Source organism: Tigriopus californicus, chromosome 6 (genome assembly GCF_007210705.1).
Source record: "Tigriopus californicus strain San Diego chromosome 6, Tcal_SD_v2.1, whole genome shotgun sequence".
Classification (NCBI taxonomy): Eukaryota; Metazoa; Arthropoda; class Copepoda; order Harpacticoida; family Harpacticidae; genus Tigriopus; species Tigriopus californicus.
This window is the reverse complement of record NC_081445.1, coordinates 4,510,165-4,527,184: the sequence shown is the minus strand read 5'-3', so window position 1 is coordinate 4,527,184 and position 17,020 is coordinate 4,510,165. Positions and strand designations below refer to the sequence as shown.

Sequence of the window (17,020 nt, the reverse complement as noted above, 5' to 3'; positions counted from 1 at the left end):
TCACCGTTTTTTAATTGAACATTGACTAGAAGATTGACACACCAGTAATATAAGGTCACAGAAGCTTTGAAGGGGTTTGCTGGGGACAATATCTTGACACCTGACGTAAGAAAAAAGCTCACTAATCCCAAAAAAATATTTTGGATCACATTGACACAAAATCGGCACAACCATAATTTGACCTGCTACTCTTTTTATTTGGCAGTAGCATTGAGAAGATGTGGCTTATTTGGTGATCTGAAATGATTTGCTATCATCAATTGAAATGAGCTTCATAAATTTCAAGGGAAGATGCTCATTTGGGCATTTTCCAATTTAGATAGGAAACAAGTCAATTGCAATTTAGCAACAAATGGTCACAACAACATAAAGGGTTTCATGAAAACTAGAATGCAGTCATCTCAGCATTTAGAATAGTAACTTATTTGTGTTTTTTTTGTCTTCTTTTCAATGCTGCCTAGGCTGAATTGAGTTTTTCTTGGAGAGCTGTCAACTGAGTCATTGTTGAAATGGTCCTGTGCTTGAAATGCTTTTGACAGGGTCAACAATGCTGCATGCAAAAATGCTAGAGGTGGAGTGCAAGGCATCAAATACTGCCCACCTGGTTAATTGCCAGATGTCAAATGATGTGGGCAATGGCTCCAAACAATGCAGAACAGAGATGCAGTAATTTCCAAAAGTAGCTCTCAAAATGGCATTTCATTTAAATTTAAGTTTTTTTTAGATGGCTAAAACAATGGATCTAGCATTCAATGGGCTCACTGGTTCTGCAGCACTTGGACTTCAAATACCAGGGCAACTATATTATGATAGTAAGGCTTGAGGAGGTATACTTACCACGCCATTCTAATGATGTCTGCCAGGAACAAGTTTTAATGAAGCACTTTATGATACTGATTAATGGTACATTATATCTAAAACATAGGAACCGAAATAATTGTCTTTAAATCTAAAATTTCATGCCTAATTTGGAAAAAAGTGAAGTGCTGATAACAAAAACTGCAAAAGTGTCACAAACACTAAATGTAGTTTTTCACATAAAAAAAGAGGAATTTTCAGTGGCAGAAAAGATAGCTTAATGGATCTGGAACATAACTACAGAAACTTGGGACTTTTAAAGAATATTTGGAAATGCTGCTATCACAATTTTTACGACTCCTCTTTACTCCAGGGATTTTAATCAAAATTTGAACAACAAGCATAAATTGTTGACATGAAATGCTGCCTCTGATCCTGTCTTAACTGTGCTTAATTGACAGTGTTTAGAATTGCACCAATCTTTAGGAATTATTACAATGGAGGGCGTCCAAAGTTGAGTTCTGCATTGGATCCAATATGATCCAAATCTAGTTCATTCTTTTAATTCAATTTTGGATTGGATTGAGCAGGAATTTTCAAATTCAAATTGGGTTGCCCATTTTGATTTGGATTCGTATTGTGGGATACACAATCGTTTTCTATTGGATCCATTTGGGTTTTGACCTAATTCGAAGTTTTAATAAGTTGGACTGATGCCACCTTGTTTTGGGGGGAAATCAGACTTTTTTATTGGTGGGTGCTAAGGTCGGATGATCAAGCATTGCTTGACAAGCAAAGTCGTCTAAACATCACTTTATCCAATTTATTTCAATAGGCACTTTTACATCCATATCAGTTTTGTTCTCCATGTGCATTTGTGGTTAGCATCTAAAAGTGTATCCATAGAGAAAAGCTAAGGAGGAGAGTCAAAGCAGCGACCTCTCTTTTAATCTCTTTAAAGGCTGATTTCCAACACTAAGGTTTGAACCCACAACATCTGGATAGAAGATTGCTTCTTGCCGTTTTGTACTGCTTTTTAGAATGCTCAGGTGCAATAGGTCTTTTTAAAAAGTTAATTTCTGACACCTTGGTTTAAACTCACAACTCTCAGAGGGTAGATTCTTGACTTGTTTACCCTGCCTCATAAACCGCTTGGCTGATAAAGAAAAAATATTGAATTTGAATGGGATTAAGAGATCTTTTTGAGATTTGGATTGCATGGAGCAAATTTTTTTGGGTCAGATGTGGATTATAAAAATTCAGTTTGGATTGGTTTGCAAGATCCTATCGGATCCAATGCAGAACTCTATCCAGTCCAAAGGTTCCTTATTTTTTCGTCCTTCTCCTTCTTTGTGAGATCAATAACAAAGTCAAACATGCCAGGTATGCTTAATTTAGTAAAGGTTGTGCCAACAACTTTGGATGGAGTGGAAATAGCTTTATCCTTTGGTAATTGCCACATAATTTAAGTTTTGGAACAATTGCTCACAAGGGGCCGTGGTAAACTATTTTGGCAACCAAATGTGTGAAAAACTATGTAGAAAATGCATTTTGATTCAGAGAGCACCTTGTATGTTCAGATATAAAATCAGGTAACAGCAGATGATGGTGGTGCCTCTTTGAATCATTTGAAGCAATGTGCTAAAGCGAGCTAAAATATACTAATTTAATGTTGCAAAATGCTGCTGAAACAAGGATAAGATTTTCTATCTATGTTTTGTTCAGATATTTTGCAATCAAGGCAAAAACTGAGCCTCTACTAATTCGCCTTGTTGAGCCAATAATAACCTCCTCACGTGTATGAAAATCCTCGAATCCATGGCCAACCGCAGAGGAAGGTAGGTAAACCTAAAGCCAACCTGGTCTTGGAACTTAGAAGAGGTATCTAAGTACAGGACACAAAGACCACAGGCAAAACCCAAGCCCGCCCAAACCAAACACAATGCCATTTCCGACCGCAAAGACCACCCTGAAGCTGGCTTTTAAAACCATAATGCATACCTATAGGCAACTCAAATCCTCTCAAGGTGTTCAGGCCAGTTCATAGCAAGGAGGAACAAATTTGAGGCCGTGACGTTACAAAGACATCTATATTTCAATCTGGGAAGCTCTTTCCAAGCTTACATCGATGGATAAAATCGCGTCAAACAATCTGCATCTGTAAACACTTTTACATCATGAACTGGGAGTAGGGTTTACTGTAGGTAGATAGTAAGGTAGGTAGCACTATTGAATTCCTTAGGGATAACTCTTTTTGATCAATTGTTACTTTCGATTAGATCGGATGTTGACATTAAGTAAAGGGATCTCATTCCAAATGCAAAACAATATGGAATCTCGGTCAAGGTGTGGTGGATCTCAAGCATTATGTACATAAACCACGCACGCTTGAAAGGATTGGATGTGGAGACTCATAATCGGGGCCACGAGCTCGAACAGAAATAATGAGTAGTTGTTATATCCTTCCCTCTTACAACAAGTAGCAATAGGAGTAGTAATAGCAGTTTGTTGTTGAATGTACTGGTGGTAGTACTAATAGTTGTAGTAGTAGTAGTAATAGTTGTAATGGTGGTGGTGGTAGTTATTACACTAGAAATCATCGCGCTAGAACTGTTGTCGTGTATTTATGCAGGTTTGAGTGTAAGTCGATGGGAGATTCTATCGGAAAAGGGCCGTGATTTCCTCGATGGTTCGGTTCTTTGTTTCGGGCACCTTAAACCACACGTACGCGATGAAGAAGAATTGGATGATGATAAAGATGATGAATACGTAGGGTCCAATGGCCAGCTGGAAAGAAAAATTCATTTTGGACTCGTACATGTGTCTCAAAACTTGTTAATGCCGTCAAAAATGGTATTGCATGTCTTTTTTCCAATCAAATCCTCCAAAAGACGACCCAGAAGCGCTTCACGAGCTCAAGGCTCGCCAAATGAATTTGGGTATGTTCCCAGAACTTCTTCTGGTTTGCCAAATGAAATTGGCAAAATCTCATTTTGTCTGACGATCCCTACAAGATACGGATTTGTGCTGCAAAATTTCCAAATCCTAACAGCACATTTGGACCACCTTTGATATCGATCGATGGATCTCTCACCTGTAAGGGTGCGAATCCCAAGCCAACCAAGAAGTTGGCCGACCAATTGACCGCCACAGCAATGGAAGTGGCAATGGGTCGCCCGGATTGGTTGAAAAGCTCGGTGACGAAGAACCACGGGATGGATCCCGGGCCAGTGGCAAAGCCTACCACGAACCCAATCACCATGACAATGGACACGTACGAGAGCCATGGGACAGATTTCTGCAAGCAAACATAAACCATGAACTTCAGTCAAGGTTAGAAATTCGTGAGAGAGAGGGCGACTTATTTGGTGCCTTTGCTCGTGGTGGTTTCCTTCACGTGCCCCTTTTTATCGCCTCCAACAAAAACTTGAAAGCACAATTGTAATTTACAATAATATACGCTACACAACAATATAGTTTGAGGGGATTTGATTTTTCTCGGGCTTTTCTAACCAATACAGGGAATGTAAGCCCCAGTACAGTCAAAATGGGAGGTTATGATTCGTCCATTTATTACCTTTCAATCTTAATATGATATTTGGTCTACCAACGAATTTGAGTTGGCAGACCGAGCTAGTCCTTGAATGTAGGGTTGATCTGGAATGCTATCTAAGAATTTGTCCAAGTCTGACTTGAAAGATGCTACCGGATCAACAAGGCCTACGTATTCCCTACCAATATTGGAGGGAAGCAAATTAAACAATGAAAGAGCCCGAGAAAGTAGAGTTACTGACATTAGATAAGCAAATCCAATCTGTGATCATACTATAAGTCTAATGACGTGAGTTATAGACAGTATGGGATGTTTGATTTCTACTCCCAAAACAGTTTTTTCTCCCTCCTGAAAGAATTTCATAATACTCATCGAGATCCCAAAACCCAGTGCAGAAAACGAATGACTTTCAATTTGTAAACGGATCAACTGAACTATTGATCTTACAGCAACGACCAGACAAATCAACAAGAGGGTTGTCGTGATGAACATCACACACAATCCGGTGATCATCAATGTCTTTCGTCCAGCCTTTTCAATCATGATCAAGGATATCACCGTCATGGCCACATTCATCCCACCCATGGCCAAAGTAGCGGATTGCGAAGCGGACTCATCCAAACCAGCCGACAAGAAAATCGATGTGGAGAAGAAGATAGCCTGGAACAAAGAGATGTCTTCAGGCCAAATCATGGATAAAAATGCTTCAAATCCATGCGTCACTCACGGCGTTGATTCCGGAGAGCTGTTGGGCCAACATCATCATGACAGCAATGATCAGAGGTTGCCGGAGCGAGCTGTTCTTTACCATCTCCAGAAGGGTAACTTTGGGGACTAGCTTCATGCTCTCTTGCTCGACTCTCATCTCATCCATCTCTTCGTGAACGTCAATTCGGCCACGGAGCCAAGTTAGAGCCGAATTGGAGCGCTCCTGATCGTCTCGGTCCAAAAGCAAGAACTTGGGCGATTCCGGACAGAAGGGCAAAAAGATGACCTATGTCCAAGAAAAAAAATTTAGCTCTAATATGATTTCAACCGGAATTCGTTCATTGTGAAATAATGACTAGGTACTGGTGGCAAGGTCAAAAGAGTTTCTTGTAAAGCTTTGCCACCCCTTATAGAATCTTGTTGCATAGCTGGCATTCCCAAAGTTTCAATCGTACCAACACGGATAAATTCAAAGAGACCAGGTTCCATGACAACCATCAATAATGACATTTTGGTCGCCCACGTTTGTTCGCCGGAAATTATTTGACGGATCTATTTAGTCCATCAGTATTTGACATCTCTGGGAATCTGATCATCAAGCTAACTTATTCAATACCTGAAGGATGCCTGGAACAACCGTCAATCCCAAAAGCCAAGGCCATCCGGCTTCGTTTCCTAGGATGTTCTTCATGCCCAAAACTTGAGAGAGCAAAATGGAGATTGTAATGATGAGTTGATATACCGTTCCCACCTTGAAAGAGATGTAATCTCATATAGATAAGCATGCACATTTAAAGAGCTCTCCATCTGTAAGTGGTTGTTGGCAAACTCACAGCTCCTCGAAGGGATGTTGGGGAAATTTCCGACAAATACATCGGAGCTAAACCAGCGTTCAATCCCGAATTGACACCGATCAAGAATCGTCCAATGATGATCAGCTCGTAGGAGTTCAGGTATTTGGCTGAGATCATGGAGAGACCGGCCAATAAAACGAGGACATTGTTAAGTAGAAGTCCACCCTTTCTGCAAAGATCATGTCATTTATCAATCGGAGGTCACACTCCAAGAAGGTGGAACGCCATCCAAGGACAAAGAAAGTATGGCAAAAAAACCAGGTAGCGAACGTTTGGATGGATCATGCATGCCCAAGTGCTCGTTCATGAGGAAAACACTCTGTTGAAATCGTCAAGATTCCACGCCAAAGCTTCAGGGGTTACCTCCTTTAGAATTGAATTACATTACTGATTGTTTTGCCAGTGTTTGATCAAGTAACAATCAAGCTATTCTTCAAAACTTCTTCCAATGAATAGAGTCTGGATGTCAATAACTACTGATTTGATGGAGGTGGAATAACAAGAAAATGGGAAACCAAAGACAATTGATACCGTTCCCAATCGGTAAAAAGTGAATTCTATCAGAATCAATTCCATCTCAGAAAAGTTATGGTTCAGCTCGATTCCAACAAAACTGTGTTTATCATCTCTGAAGCTTACATTTGTCACGAGCATAACAATCTAGAGTTCGTTCACGTGGTTTTGATTCTCTGTAGATGTTGAAGAAAAATAAAAAAGAAATGCTGTTTCCTGAGCAAAATTTGAGCTGTGGGTCATGTTTCACGATAATTTCAAGAGCCAGCTGGGATTGTCAGTAATATTTTTGCATCACCGAGTATATGAGCAAAGGGTGCAGAGAGATCGATACCTTCCCAAGCGTCCGGCCACCACGCCCACAATAGAACCACCGATCATGCCTCCCACGCAAAAGATGGCCACGATCCAAGCCCAGATGAGGGTGACTTCGGTTTCCGACATTTCGCATAAGACTTCGCCCGGTTCACCGTCTGTGATTTCGAAAGGTGGGCGTGTTATGGGCAGGGTGGCGTTGGGGTTTTCGCATTTCTGGACCCATGCCATGATGAGGGCCTGTGGAGCGTTAAGAACGCCTGTGTTGTAGCCATGCTGAAAGGCCGAGCCAAAGGCTCCAGCCGCGATGGCGAAGGCCAAACGCCCATTCAAACCCTGAAAATGTAACGAAAGAAATGGGATTTATTAACAGAAAATTCATCCATGCTTTCACATTTGTATTTACTAGGCCAATCTTCTGAATATACTAGTTGCCATGACCGTGGCCATGTATTCATATTTTTGTAATCTATTTACTGATTGGGCATTTCAAATATTTGTTGCATGGAAACCTTCGTGAGGGTCGCTTTGAAATGAGGCAAATGTAATTTTTATACCCTGCCTGCAAATATGTGTTCAAGTTATCTTTGGACTCTTTAACTGTAACAAAACTTTTACCGGCTACTGTCTTGATCGCAAATGTTTAAAAGATAAGCTCATCACTTCACATCAAAAGAAATAACTCGTGCTTAAGAGTACACTTAAACTTAACATGGTGAACCCTTGCATGCAAGCCCATACAAACAATCATGAAGAGGGGAGGAACAAAATGAGTTCATGATTTGATGATGTTCCATGTACGTTTCATTTGTCGCTCAATTGCAGGTTCATCACTTAAGAATGCACTATTCCCACTAACACGAGCCTTGGTGGTCAATTTCGTCAGGAAAATCGAGCGTTTGTTTGATTGACAATGTATTCCTTGTACGAGGTCACGGGCTTTTTGTGCACCTTGACCTCGAGGGTGTTAAAAAGGCATCAATGGCGGTTCGACAAAAAAGCGAAAAGTAAACGAAATCACACATGACGCAACAGCTGCGATGCTATCCTAAAAATGACTCACAAATCTAAAACTTAATATTTCATGGGAAAGCTAATTTGAATTTTTTTTTTTTATTAGCGGATCGAGAAATGATCAATTCCAAGAACATACCTACATTTGATGGTAAAATAGACACTTGTGTTTGACGTCATCAACCAAATTCATGGCTTTAAGCATACTACATGCAAAGACATTTGTAAATGGTTTGGAAATGAAGCATTAACTCTTCTTTAAGTCTCACTTTAACAATTACAAGTGGCATAAACACCGATGTCTAAAAGTAGATAAGGACACAACGAAACGGAGGCTTGAATTCCTTTTTATGACGATTTGCGACCATTCTCTGAATTCAATATCAGAGGGTTGGGTTTTGTCAAATTCGGTTTCCCCCACCTCTTAAAAACTTTATTTTCGGGAAAGGGATCAACTCCTTTTTTTGACTCATATCCGCATTCGTCGTTGTTTTCTGTACTTTTTCCATGACTCCTTCTGGACCAACTTAACATTTGACCCCCCCCCCAAACACACACACACACAACAGCAGAAAATGGGGCTTGATATTTTGAAGCGGAACACGTGTAATCTGACCGTTTTTGTGTAATACATTCTTTTTGGAGTGTATGGTAAAGAAAATGGATTGAGGATGTTCAAGGTGATCTTTGATCTAGATTATGAAAAAACACTTATTTTTACTCTCTACTTTGTTCTTGAACGAAACTAAGATCTCTTTCACTTTTTCATCAATCTTTGTAGCTTTTTGCAACTTTTTGCACACTGTATTTTTGATCTCATTTCGATGGCTTGATTGATGCCAACAATAAACCAAGTTCAGCCTTCGAACCAAGCAAAAGTACCTAAATTATTGGATCTGAATTTGAATAATCTACTTTGTTCGCCAAAACATTTGAGAGGGAAAAACCTGAGTCCTACTTTTGTAGATCAGTGAATCATTTCTGGCTCATTATCAGTCACATCGTTTGATCCGGATCTAGAATCCATGATTTACCTGCGTTCCCATGGCTTTTCCCACTTAAAACATACGCTACGAGATTGCGTGAGTCTAATTATTTCAAGATGTCAGGATGGAGAGTGTCAACACGAGCTGCTTTCACTTCAAGTTCCTCTGCAGATCTGGCAACCTTTCAGGGAATGTACAGACAGATTTCTGGGATATGAGAAAGCACGTGAAGAATTGACTGACTTCATTCCGGACAATGCACGAGTGACCTCGTTCACCTCAAGAACAGACATTGGATTAGCATGATTTTTGATGACAGAGCGTCGATTGTGCTGCCCTAAGATATGTCCCATGAAACCTTCCCGAGTCAATTCAAAGAGGGAATCAGCCTCTGATGATTTTCTGATCACAAGATAGAAGGGTTGGGAATGGATGGAATGAAGGACATATTGCGTGATTCAAGTCCACGTTTCAGATTCGGTCTTATCGTCTGTGGGGAAAGGACACGGTGACCTCCCAGAAGATCGTTCCCTAACATGTATTTTCCAACCTTCATCTAGCTAAGAGAACAAATTCTCTATCTGTCGGGGTCTTGACTTTCCGGTTCAATAAAAATCAAATTAACATGCAATGTCGCCTTTTTTTGACCTCCCTTGGGACTTTGGTCGAAACTTACACATCAGGGTTGAAAATAATCTAGGATTGGAACCAAATTGTAAACAACTCTGGGCATGATAAGTAATAAGGGTCCTGCCCGATTTTCCATCTCCCTGATTGTTACGAAGAACCACTCAGGTAACATTTTTCCATATAATAATAAAAAAGTCATTGTTCAATTAGCAATGTCATTGCATATGCTTGATAAACGGCTCTAATATTAGGTCGCTTTTAGGAACGCACTTAAACTGAAGATATTTAAGGCAATGTTTTAGTAACAGGCACCACACATTTCGGATTCAACGCGCAACAGAAGAGGAACCATTCATAGAATTGTCCTTGAGGAAGGTAAGTGATCAACTAGGGAGTTGTTTGTAATTCCAAAATTTGAATGAGAACAACACTATTAGAAAGCAATAGTGGCTTGGTGATGCAAATAGTGCATTCTGTAAACTTGCGCTAAATTGAACCTGGTTTCATCTCGAACCCAGCAGGTCGCTTCAGTTTGCTTCAGTTAAGATGCAACATTTTATAATGTGGTCGATGTTATTTGGGAGCACGTTCCTGCTATCCGCTAATGGAGGTGTTTTTCACGTGGATCCTAAATTCCACCACAACCAGACTGTTGGCTCAAGTATGGGTATGTCTATTTCTTAGCATTATCGCTCATTCAGTTGGTTCCGTTTCAGAGGGAAGGTTCTATGTTCTAGTTTCTTTTGGACCCCAAATATTGCGAATAATCTTGACCTCTGGGATGATTCTTGATTGCAACGTAACGCAGATCTCATTTTACTTCCTAGCTCGTTCCACTCTACCCAAATTTCATTTGGAGCGATTGTTGTCCAAAGAGTTGGACCAGACTTCCTCCGATCAACCTGGAGGGATCCGAAGTCTGCCGCCAAGTGCCGATGGAAGTGAATGCCGAAAGAGGAACTCTCCATTCATGCAAATTGTCAATCTAATCATAACCGACGCATCAGGTTGTTATGAATTCATGACACCCAATTACCCCAACAACTACAACAGCAGCCCCAAACGGGTGGCTTACAAATGTTCCACTGTGATTTCAGTAAGTTGAGTTGGCATTTAGAAATAAGTGTCGAGGTGCCTCTTGATCTACCTTATCATTCATTGCAAGCGCAAATTGGAATTTGCAATTCCCTTTTACCTAAACCTACTCCGAGAAGTGGGCATTGTTAAGTAAAGAGTTTAACTCCTTTAATCACGAATCCATTACTTGAGAAACGATATTGGCTAAATTAGCACCAACTAATAGGAAGAAATGGTTAATTTGTGACTTTTGGCCAAAAATTGCGGAAATTCACGATAAATCGCACTTTCTACACTTGGCCCATATCAATCGCCATAACAAACCAATATAACAAATGACTTGAAAAAAAAATGCAAACCTGAAGATGGAAATTTATTTTCACATTCACTGAGCAATCATTTTCAGATTTATTAGAGGGAAAACAAAAACTAAATCAGAAGATGTTGGGCCTCCAGATGTGACAGCTGATACATACTGTATTCGTGCTTTTAAAGTTTGAAATAGTCACATTGTGAATTACCAATCAATGTTGTTAGTTTTAATTAGCAGAACAAAAAAGTAACGTAGACCTGAGCCCGGCTTTATAAAGTCAAGAGTGAATCTTAGATCTGGAAAATGTCGCAGTATGCTGGATAAGTTGGATCTTTTCTCGATCTAAGATTCACTCCTTGGCCTTAAAAAAACTGGGCTCAGGTAGTTCCTTAACTTGAATCAAAAATGAAATGCCTGTTAGTTTTTAGCAAAGTAGGTAAGGTCGCTAATAAAGATCTATGAAAAAGAATCGTCACCTTTTCACATTTCATGGGACCAAGATGAGGGAGGGTATTCCATCTGAATCAAGGCGATAAATAGTTCAGCTGTTGATCATAACAAATGACATCAAACCATTGAAATTGGCAGAGTGAAATTTTTATAAGACCTCCTTTTCTCTAACCCTACTTGGTCTGAAATGAAAGTCTATCAGTTTTGATCGAAATGCGAAAATATTGTCATAACGGTAGGAATTTCTTCAAATCAGGAAATGTGCTGTCTTTACGAAAGCTGACTTTTTACGCGTAGGTCAGGTCACGAAACTCTAGAAATAAGGACTGTGAGCGGACTCTCCACCACATCAACTTGCTCTCGGTCAAAGCAACTCGGAGCCAATTTTCGAAATAAGGCAATCATATAAGGTACACAGATCTCTTTCGTGGAAGGCAATACATTTTTTATTATTATTTTTTTCGTTTAAGGTGGCTCGTTTCAAAATGATATTATGAACAAGGCTGTAAAAGCAGGTCAATTCAAATTGACATAAATTGCAATTCAAAATACAGAAAAAAAGTTAAAAAATGTGCATTTGCATGTGATTACAACATGACCTTAAGCCCATCTCCCGAGTACCCTAAGCATGATTTTGTGCCTAAATTTGTGCCTAAAATTTCAATGTGGTTTATTGGTATTTCGGAAAATAGAGTGGAATACCTCTTCTTTGGCAAACCATCATCAAATGGCTGCCCAGTGAGGGAGGTGCTGCCATCTGACTCCGTAACAAACAAAGAAAAAAATATTGCTGATTGCCTAGGAAAAATAAAAAGGATCTTATCATTTTATGGAAAAAATAAAATAGATCAATTGCCTTTTTCCTTCATCCCTTTTTTATGCAGATGCTCAGATCTCAAATTACATGCTAAGTCAACTAACTGGATAATGTAATTGGCTTATTTACTTCCAGTTTCCAACTGGGACCAAGCCCAATTTCATCCTTGATCAAAACGACTTTGACGTTCCCAGTTCCGCCCAATGCTCGAAAGATAAACTCATAGTAAGGAATATTGAAGAGATGGGTCAAACCGTGGATGATGCCGGTACAACTGATGGCGAGGTCATCTATTGTGGACTCTAACTTCTGGCGCACGATTCCCCGCGCCTAATGGCAACATTGAATTTGAGTTTAGGGCCACAAAATCTGGCAATGACGAGGAGTGAGAACGTTGATTTGTTTTGATTAAGACCGCAGACACGATATAATTGAAGCATGCTTAAATTCACCCGGATCTGCTTCATTTATGCACAGTTGAAGCGTGCGACTTCGAAGTGAGAATAACACCACTCCTACATTCATTGACAAAGTTAATAAATCACACTGGCTTCTGAGCATTAGACATCGTTTAAGAAAGTTACTTTTTGTGGACTTTTATACCACTTCTGAGTCCGTTCTTTAGTACTAAGTAAGATTCGTTCTTTGTTAGGGATCTTTCGAAAATGGGCCTCTTTACAAAGCAAGGCAATACCGAATGAAATAGCAGTCTTCAGTGAGAGAGATGATTCACAAGTGTAAACAAATGTCATCTTTGATCTCGTGGCGATAACACTTTATTTTTTGGCTTTCAAAAGCGCAAATAATTGGGTTTGAAGGGCCCGAAAGGCAAATTTTTCGACAGATCAATGATAACTTGATGATTCAAGATTTTGCGTACCAATACACGCATGTGGGCGCCTGGTTCCATCTCTTTTTCGATGGCTTACGTCCGTTGTTCGACGCAATGTCAAAACCACGACAAGGTATATATGGAGAATGCTCAATTCATTGGCAAACTTTAGCGTGTCTACCTTGGTGAAGTTAGGAAGCTTGATAATTTTATCGTTGGCGGTTATCAGAAGTCTCTTTCAAATCCCAGCATCAACATCCTTATTTATTGCTAATCTATCAACGTGAGAAGGCGACAGACCAAACACCAAAAAAGTGATAAGAAAGTTGAATATCCTACGTAAGATCTGTTGTGAATGGGCTTGGTTTGCAAATCATTATTCTTCTTCTAATCGCATTAGGGTTTACGTTTGTCTAATCAATCAAATAACGCGGTCAGTGACTCAAGAGTCAAGACTTATCAGGTTTTGCTTCCGCCTATTAAGGGACATTTTTGAAATGCGATTGATAAGCCCATTAAGGCACTTACATCTGCTGGAGAGCCTCTTGAAGCCATTGGAATCGTTATTTATAATGTACGGTAGTAGTTGGCCTCATCTACAAGATCACTCCAGAATAAGAAACAAGCAAGCAAAATCAATCGATCCCAATTGGCTCGGGCGATGCGAGAGTTGCAAATGAAGAGCTCTGTTGGCTGACAATCTGGAATACAACTACTCTCTCGTTCAATAGCCAGGGCCTTCGGGTGCATTTCAACAAATTTCTATTGTCCAAGTAATGTTTAGATTCACATATGTCAACATTTCTCTCTGGATTACATAAGAGCTCTTCTTTGGAGTGTTCACTAGTGAATACGTACATATCTCGACTCTAACGAACCCACAAAAGATCTCAGTACCCAAAGGCAGAGACAGTGAGTGGCTTGCCTATTCCTTGCTTGACGTCGGGAGACCTAACACTCCAAAGAAGTCGGCCTCGACAAGAGAATTCAAACGGTACGAGTTTTGGCCTCTTACTATTACATGATAAATAATGCTCCTTGACTGATTATGCAGATTTAGAAACAAAATAGCGCTGAATTGTGGATTATGCATTTCATAGACTTAATGTTGACGTAACAAAGCAGGCTCCGAACGCAGATGCAGATTACTCGACTTGAGATGCTTACACGAAATATAGACCAAGAACTAGTAGTATTCTCATATCTGGCTGGATGCTGCTCTGACACAAACGAGCATTTATGTGTCATTGGGCAGAAATACTCCCAACAAACGTGAGAAGGGTCAATCCGGCTTGTATGGAGGTTGACATTGGCTCAGGAACAGAAGACGGGACGAGATGTATGAGTTCACGGAAAGTCTATCAAGAGGCCGTGCATTTCATTACAACGCACTATGGATTAGTTCAATGGTACCCTGCGAATATGTGTGTTAGATAGTTCGACCGTGGCTCTGGTAAATACAAGATGTCCCTCAATTCGGACGAAGGAAAGAGGGTAGAAGTCGTATTAATCTGAAGAGAATATGAGATTCGTATGGCTTCTTCATGGCTAAAGTGGAGTCTCGATATGAAACTGAGAACTAAGGGCTGATACTTAGATGTAAGAGGCCCGCACAAACTTGTCGACCAAGTGGGGCTATGGATGTAACAGGTAAATAATCAAAACCGCCAACTATGGCTACCACCTTCCCAATGGTCACGTGGGGTAGTCCCTGAAACTGACTTAGGCTGAATAAGTAAGTGGCTGACAAGTGAGTTTCTCTCATTCGACGATGTTGGGCAATTGCCAGATATTCCATGTCTGTTGAGCGAATTTTTCAAACATGAAACTGTAAATTTGTGCAATTGAAGCAAAGGCTCCAAGACGTATGTCTATCATTCAAGTGAGGATTTTATGACTGCAAAATTTGAATCTCGGTTTTTGACCTTGAAAGCGGAACTCAAAATGAGATTGTACTATATGGAGCGTGAAGCAACACGATAAATCGGCCGTTTTGAATAATTCTTTAATGGACTGGTCAGTGAGGATTACAAACAATATGTTCAGATTCCAATCAAGATAAGTTTCCTTTTGGTGGTCTGACGATAAATCATTGGAAATTGAGCTCTCGCAATAGAAGCAGCATAAAATACGATTTCAATTTCAGCGACAAATAATTTCTACCGTCCAGGAGAGTGAACACACAGCAGTGAATTATTCGCTTTCTAATACAGCAGTTCACTTTGAAACAAATCCATTGCACTACGAACTTGGAACTTGAAACTATTATTAAGCGACACTTTAATCAACATTGAAGCTTTGAAAGCTGCAAAATTTCCACTAATAGGCTTGGATAGCTCATGTTGTTTGCTAGCTTGTTTCGGCTTTAAAACTATAGCCTCTATTTAAAAACCGCTTTGTAAAGCACACCTCCGAATGTCTTGTCAACGCTCTTAGTCCAGCTCTAGCTTGCTCGAACATTTCGGAATACGTATCAAAAAGCATGCACGGAAACCTCATCGGGTGCTCATTCCAGACTAGCCTTGAAGGGTGCGTACATTCCCACGATCCTGTCAATCCTTTACTCTACGATTTGTGAATTTTTGGAAATAGGCCAGAACTTTGACAAGTCAATATGGGCTTACTCCTGCGTCAATTTAGACTTATGAGGAGTCCACTAACAGAGCCATCAGCCTGTGATATGCCTTAAACGAAAAGAGCATACTTACTTTAGTTTCCTTGAACGACACTGGTATGGTGGCAATAAAATTTTGAAAGATTATACGGGCCTATAATCAATTGATCACTATTCATTAAAAATGTGCTATCCGTTTGTCGATCGTTCTCATAATAAGATATTCCCCGCTCACAAGCTTATGGGGCTGCCTGAAGTTAAAGAAACGACATATCTGAATGAAATTAAACTCACGCTAAACCATTCCAGTCACTGCTCTACCGATAGAATTGTCGCTTTGGTGGGTCTCTAACCGTTTTTGAGCCCCCAAAGCCAATAGACTGATGTTTGCAAGGTGGATATCACTTTATCCTCTCCGATTCAGGAAATACTTAGATCGCTCGATAAAGTCTTTGCAGCATAACGGATCAAGAAATGGCACAGGACTCCTGGACTGGAACGGAGAGCATGGATTTTAGATCACTATAACACACGAGACCGAGACCACATCAGCCTTGTTGATCATCTCACCACGATCGAGGCATTGACAATACACCAACAATAGCAAGTCTCTGATGCAATGCAATACAGGTTTCCCTCAAGTTTGCAGCGCGACGAGAGTGAATATCATCGTATGTTTCGTCCAATTATCGACGCTTGACTCTATCCTGACAGGAGGAGCGGCTCTATTGCACGAGAGAGAAATTAGATGTTCGATATGTCATTGCATTAGAGATTGGACAGATAATTCGGAAGCCAAGCCAAACGGAGTTCCGTATAAGAGATCAGAGGGGATGAGCGTAGCAAGGGCTCATGCTGCATCGTGCGTAATTGTTCGTCCCTCTGCGACAGGGAGTCATGAGAGTGAAGACGACGACCGCATCGACTGATTGCGGTTAGAGAGGCTTATCTTTACGATCCACAGCGTACAGGGCGAGGATTCCTTCCTATCACTATGTCAGCGTTAGCTCTATGAATACGAGAGCAGAACGGATCGTGGCAATCGGATGTGAAATTTCACTCTTACTCGCAGAGATCTAGACACTGTATCATCATGCTATCGCGAGAGCGGGCAGCGTAGAAACGTCACGTCCCGGAAATAGTCAACTATTTACAAGATCGACGTTTCCACATGCATCCAGAAGACTCACGAGTGATAAAAAAGATGGAATACAATATCATCTCTTTGAGCATTAGACATCGTTTAAGAAAGTTACTTTTTGTGGACTTTTATACCACTTCTGGAGTGCCGTTTCTTTAGTACTAAGTAAGATTCGTTCTTGTTAGGGATCTTTCGAAAAATGGGGCCTCTTTACAAAGCAAGGCAATACCGAATGAAATAGCAGTCTTCAGTGAGAGAGATGATTCACAAGTGTAAACAAATGTCATCTTTGATCTCGTGGCGATAACACTTTATTTTTTTGCTTTCAAAAGCGCAAAATAATTGGTTTTGAAGGGCCCGAAAGGCAAATTTTTCGACAGATCAATGATAACTTGATGATTCAAG

General features: G+C 40.3%; 2 protein-coding genes across 7 annotated transcripts in view; one reads left to right on the top strand and one right to left on the bottom strand.

The window, feature by feature from the left end:
• Positions 1-2,874: 2,874 nt before the first annotated feature.
• Positions 2,875-17,020, bottom strand: part of LOC131881897 (solute carrier family 2, facilitated glucose transporter member 1-like) — a 21,626-nt gene continuing 7,480 nt past the window's right edge. For 3 of the 5 annotated variants that reach the window (XM_059228888.1, XM_059228887.1, XM_059228890.1), the window contains 7 exons: positions 6,761-7,077; positions 5,893-6,082; positions 5,676-5,810; positions 5,079-5,345; positions 4,799-5,011; positions 3,893-4,096; positions 2,875-3,585 (listed from right to left, as the gene is read on the bottom strand). In XM_059228888.1, coding sequence (XP_059084871.1) covers positions 3,457-3,585; positions 3,893-4,096; positions 4,799-5,011; positions 5,079-5,345; positions 5,676-5,810; positions 5,893-6,082; positions 6,761-7,077 — 1,455 coding nt within the window. In that variant the 3' untranslated portion in view covers positions 2,875-3,456. Of the gene's footprint in view, positions 3,586-3,892; positions 4,097-4,798; positions 5,012-5,078; positions 5,346-5,675; positions 5,811-5,892; positions 6,083-6,760; positions 7,078-8,789; positions 8,945-13,388; positions 13,473-17,020 lie in introns of those variants that run through there. The other 2 variants (XM_059228889.1, XM_059228891.1) reach the window with 2 other exon arrangements.
• On the top strand, positions 9,635-12,478 carry LOC131881898 (uncharacterized). 2 transcript variants are annotated; one of them, XM_059228893.1, is made up of 4 exons: positions 9,635-9,746; positions 9,890-10,038; positions 10,199-10,467; positions 12,164-12,478. In XM_059228893.1, exons 2-4 carry the CDS (start codon positions 9,918-9,920, stop codon positions 12,332-12,334), a joined length of 561 nt encoding a protein of 186 aa, XP_059084876.1. In that variant the 5' UTR covers positions 9,635-9,746; positions 9,890-9,917; the 3' UTR covers positions 12,335-12,478. The 2 variants fall into 2 exon arrangements, with proteins under 2 accessions (XP_059084876.1, XP_059084875.1); XM_059228892.1 differs by having other exon boundaries at positions 9,669-9,746; positions 9,893-10,038.

What these genes read in the sequence shown, in the direction of transcription:
- LOC131881898 (XM_059228893.1), top strand. Translation starts at nt 9,918, where the DNA reads ATGCAACATTTTATAATGTGGTCGATGTTATTTGGGAGCACGTTCCTG. An exon ending in GACTGTTGGCTCAAGTATGG is followed by an intron (nt 10,039 to 10,198) that starts GTATGTCTATTT and finishes TTTACTTCCTAG; the next exon opens with CTCGTTCCACTCTACCCAAA. An exon ending in AATGTTCCACTGTGATTTCA is followed by an intron (nt 10,468 to 12,163) that starts GTAAGTTGAGTT and finishes ATTTACTTCCAG; the next exon opens with TTTCCAACTGGGACCAAGCC.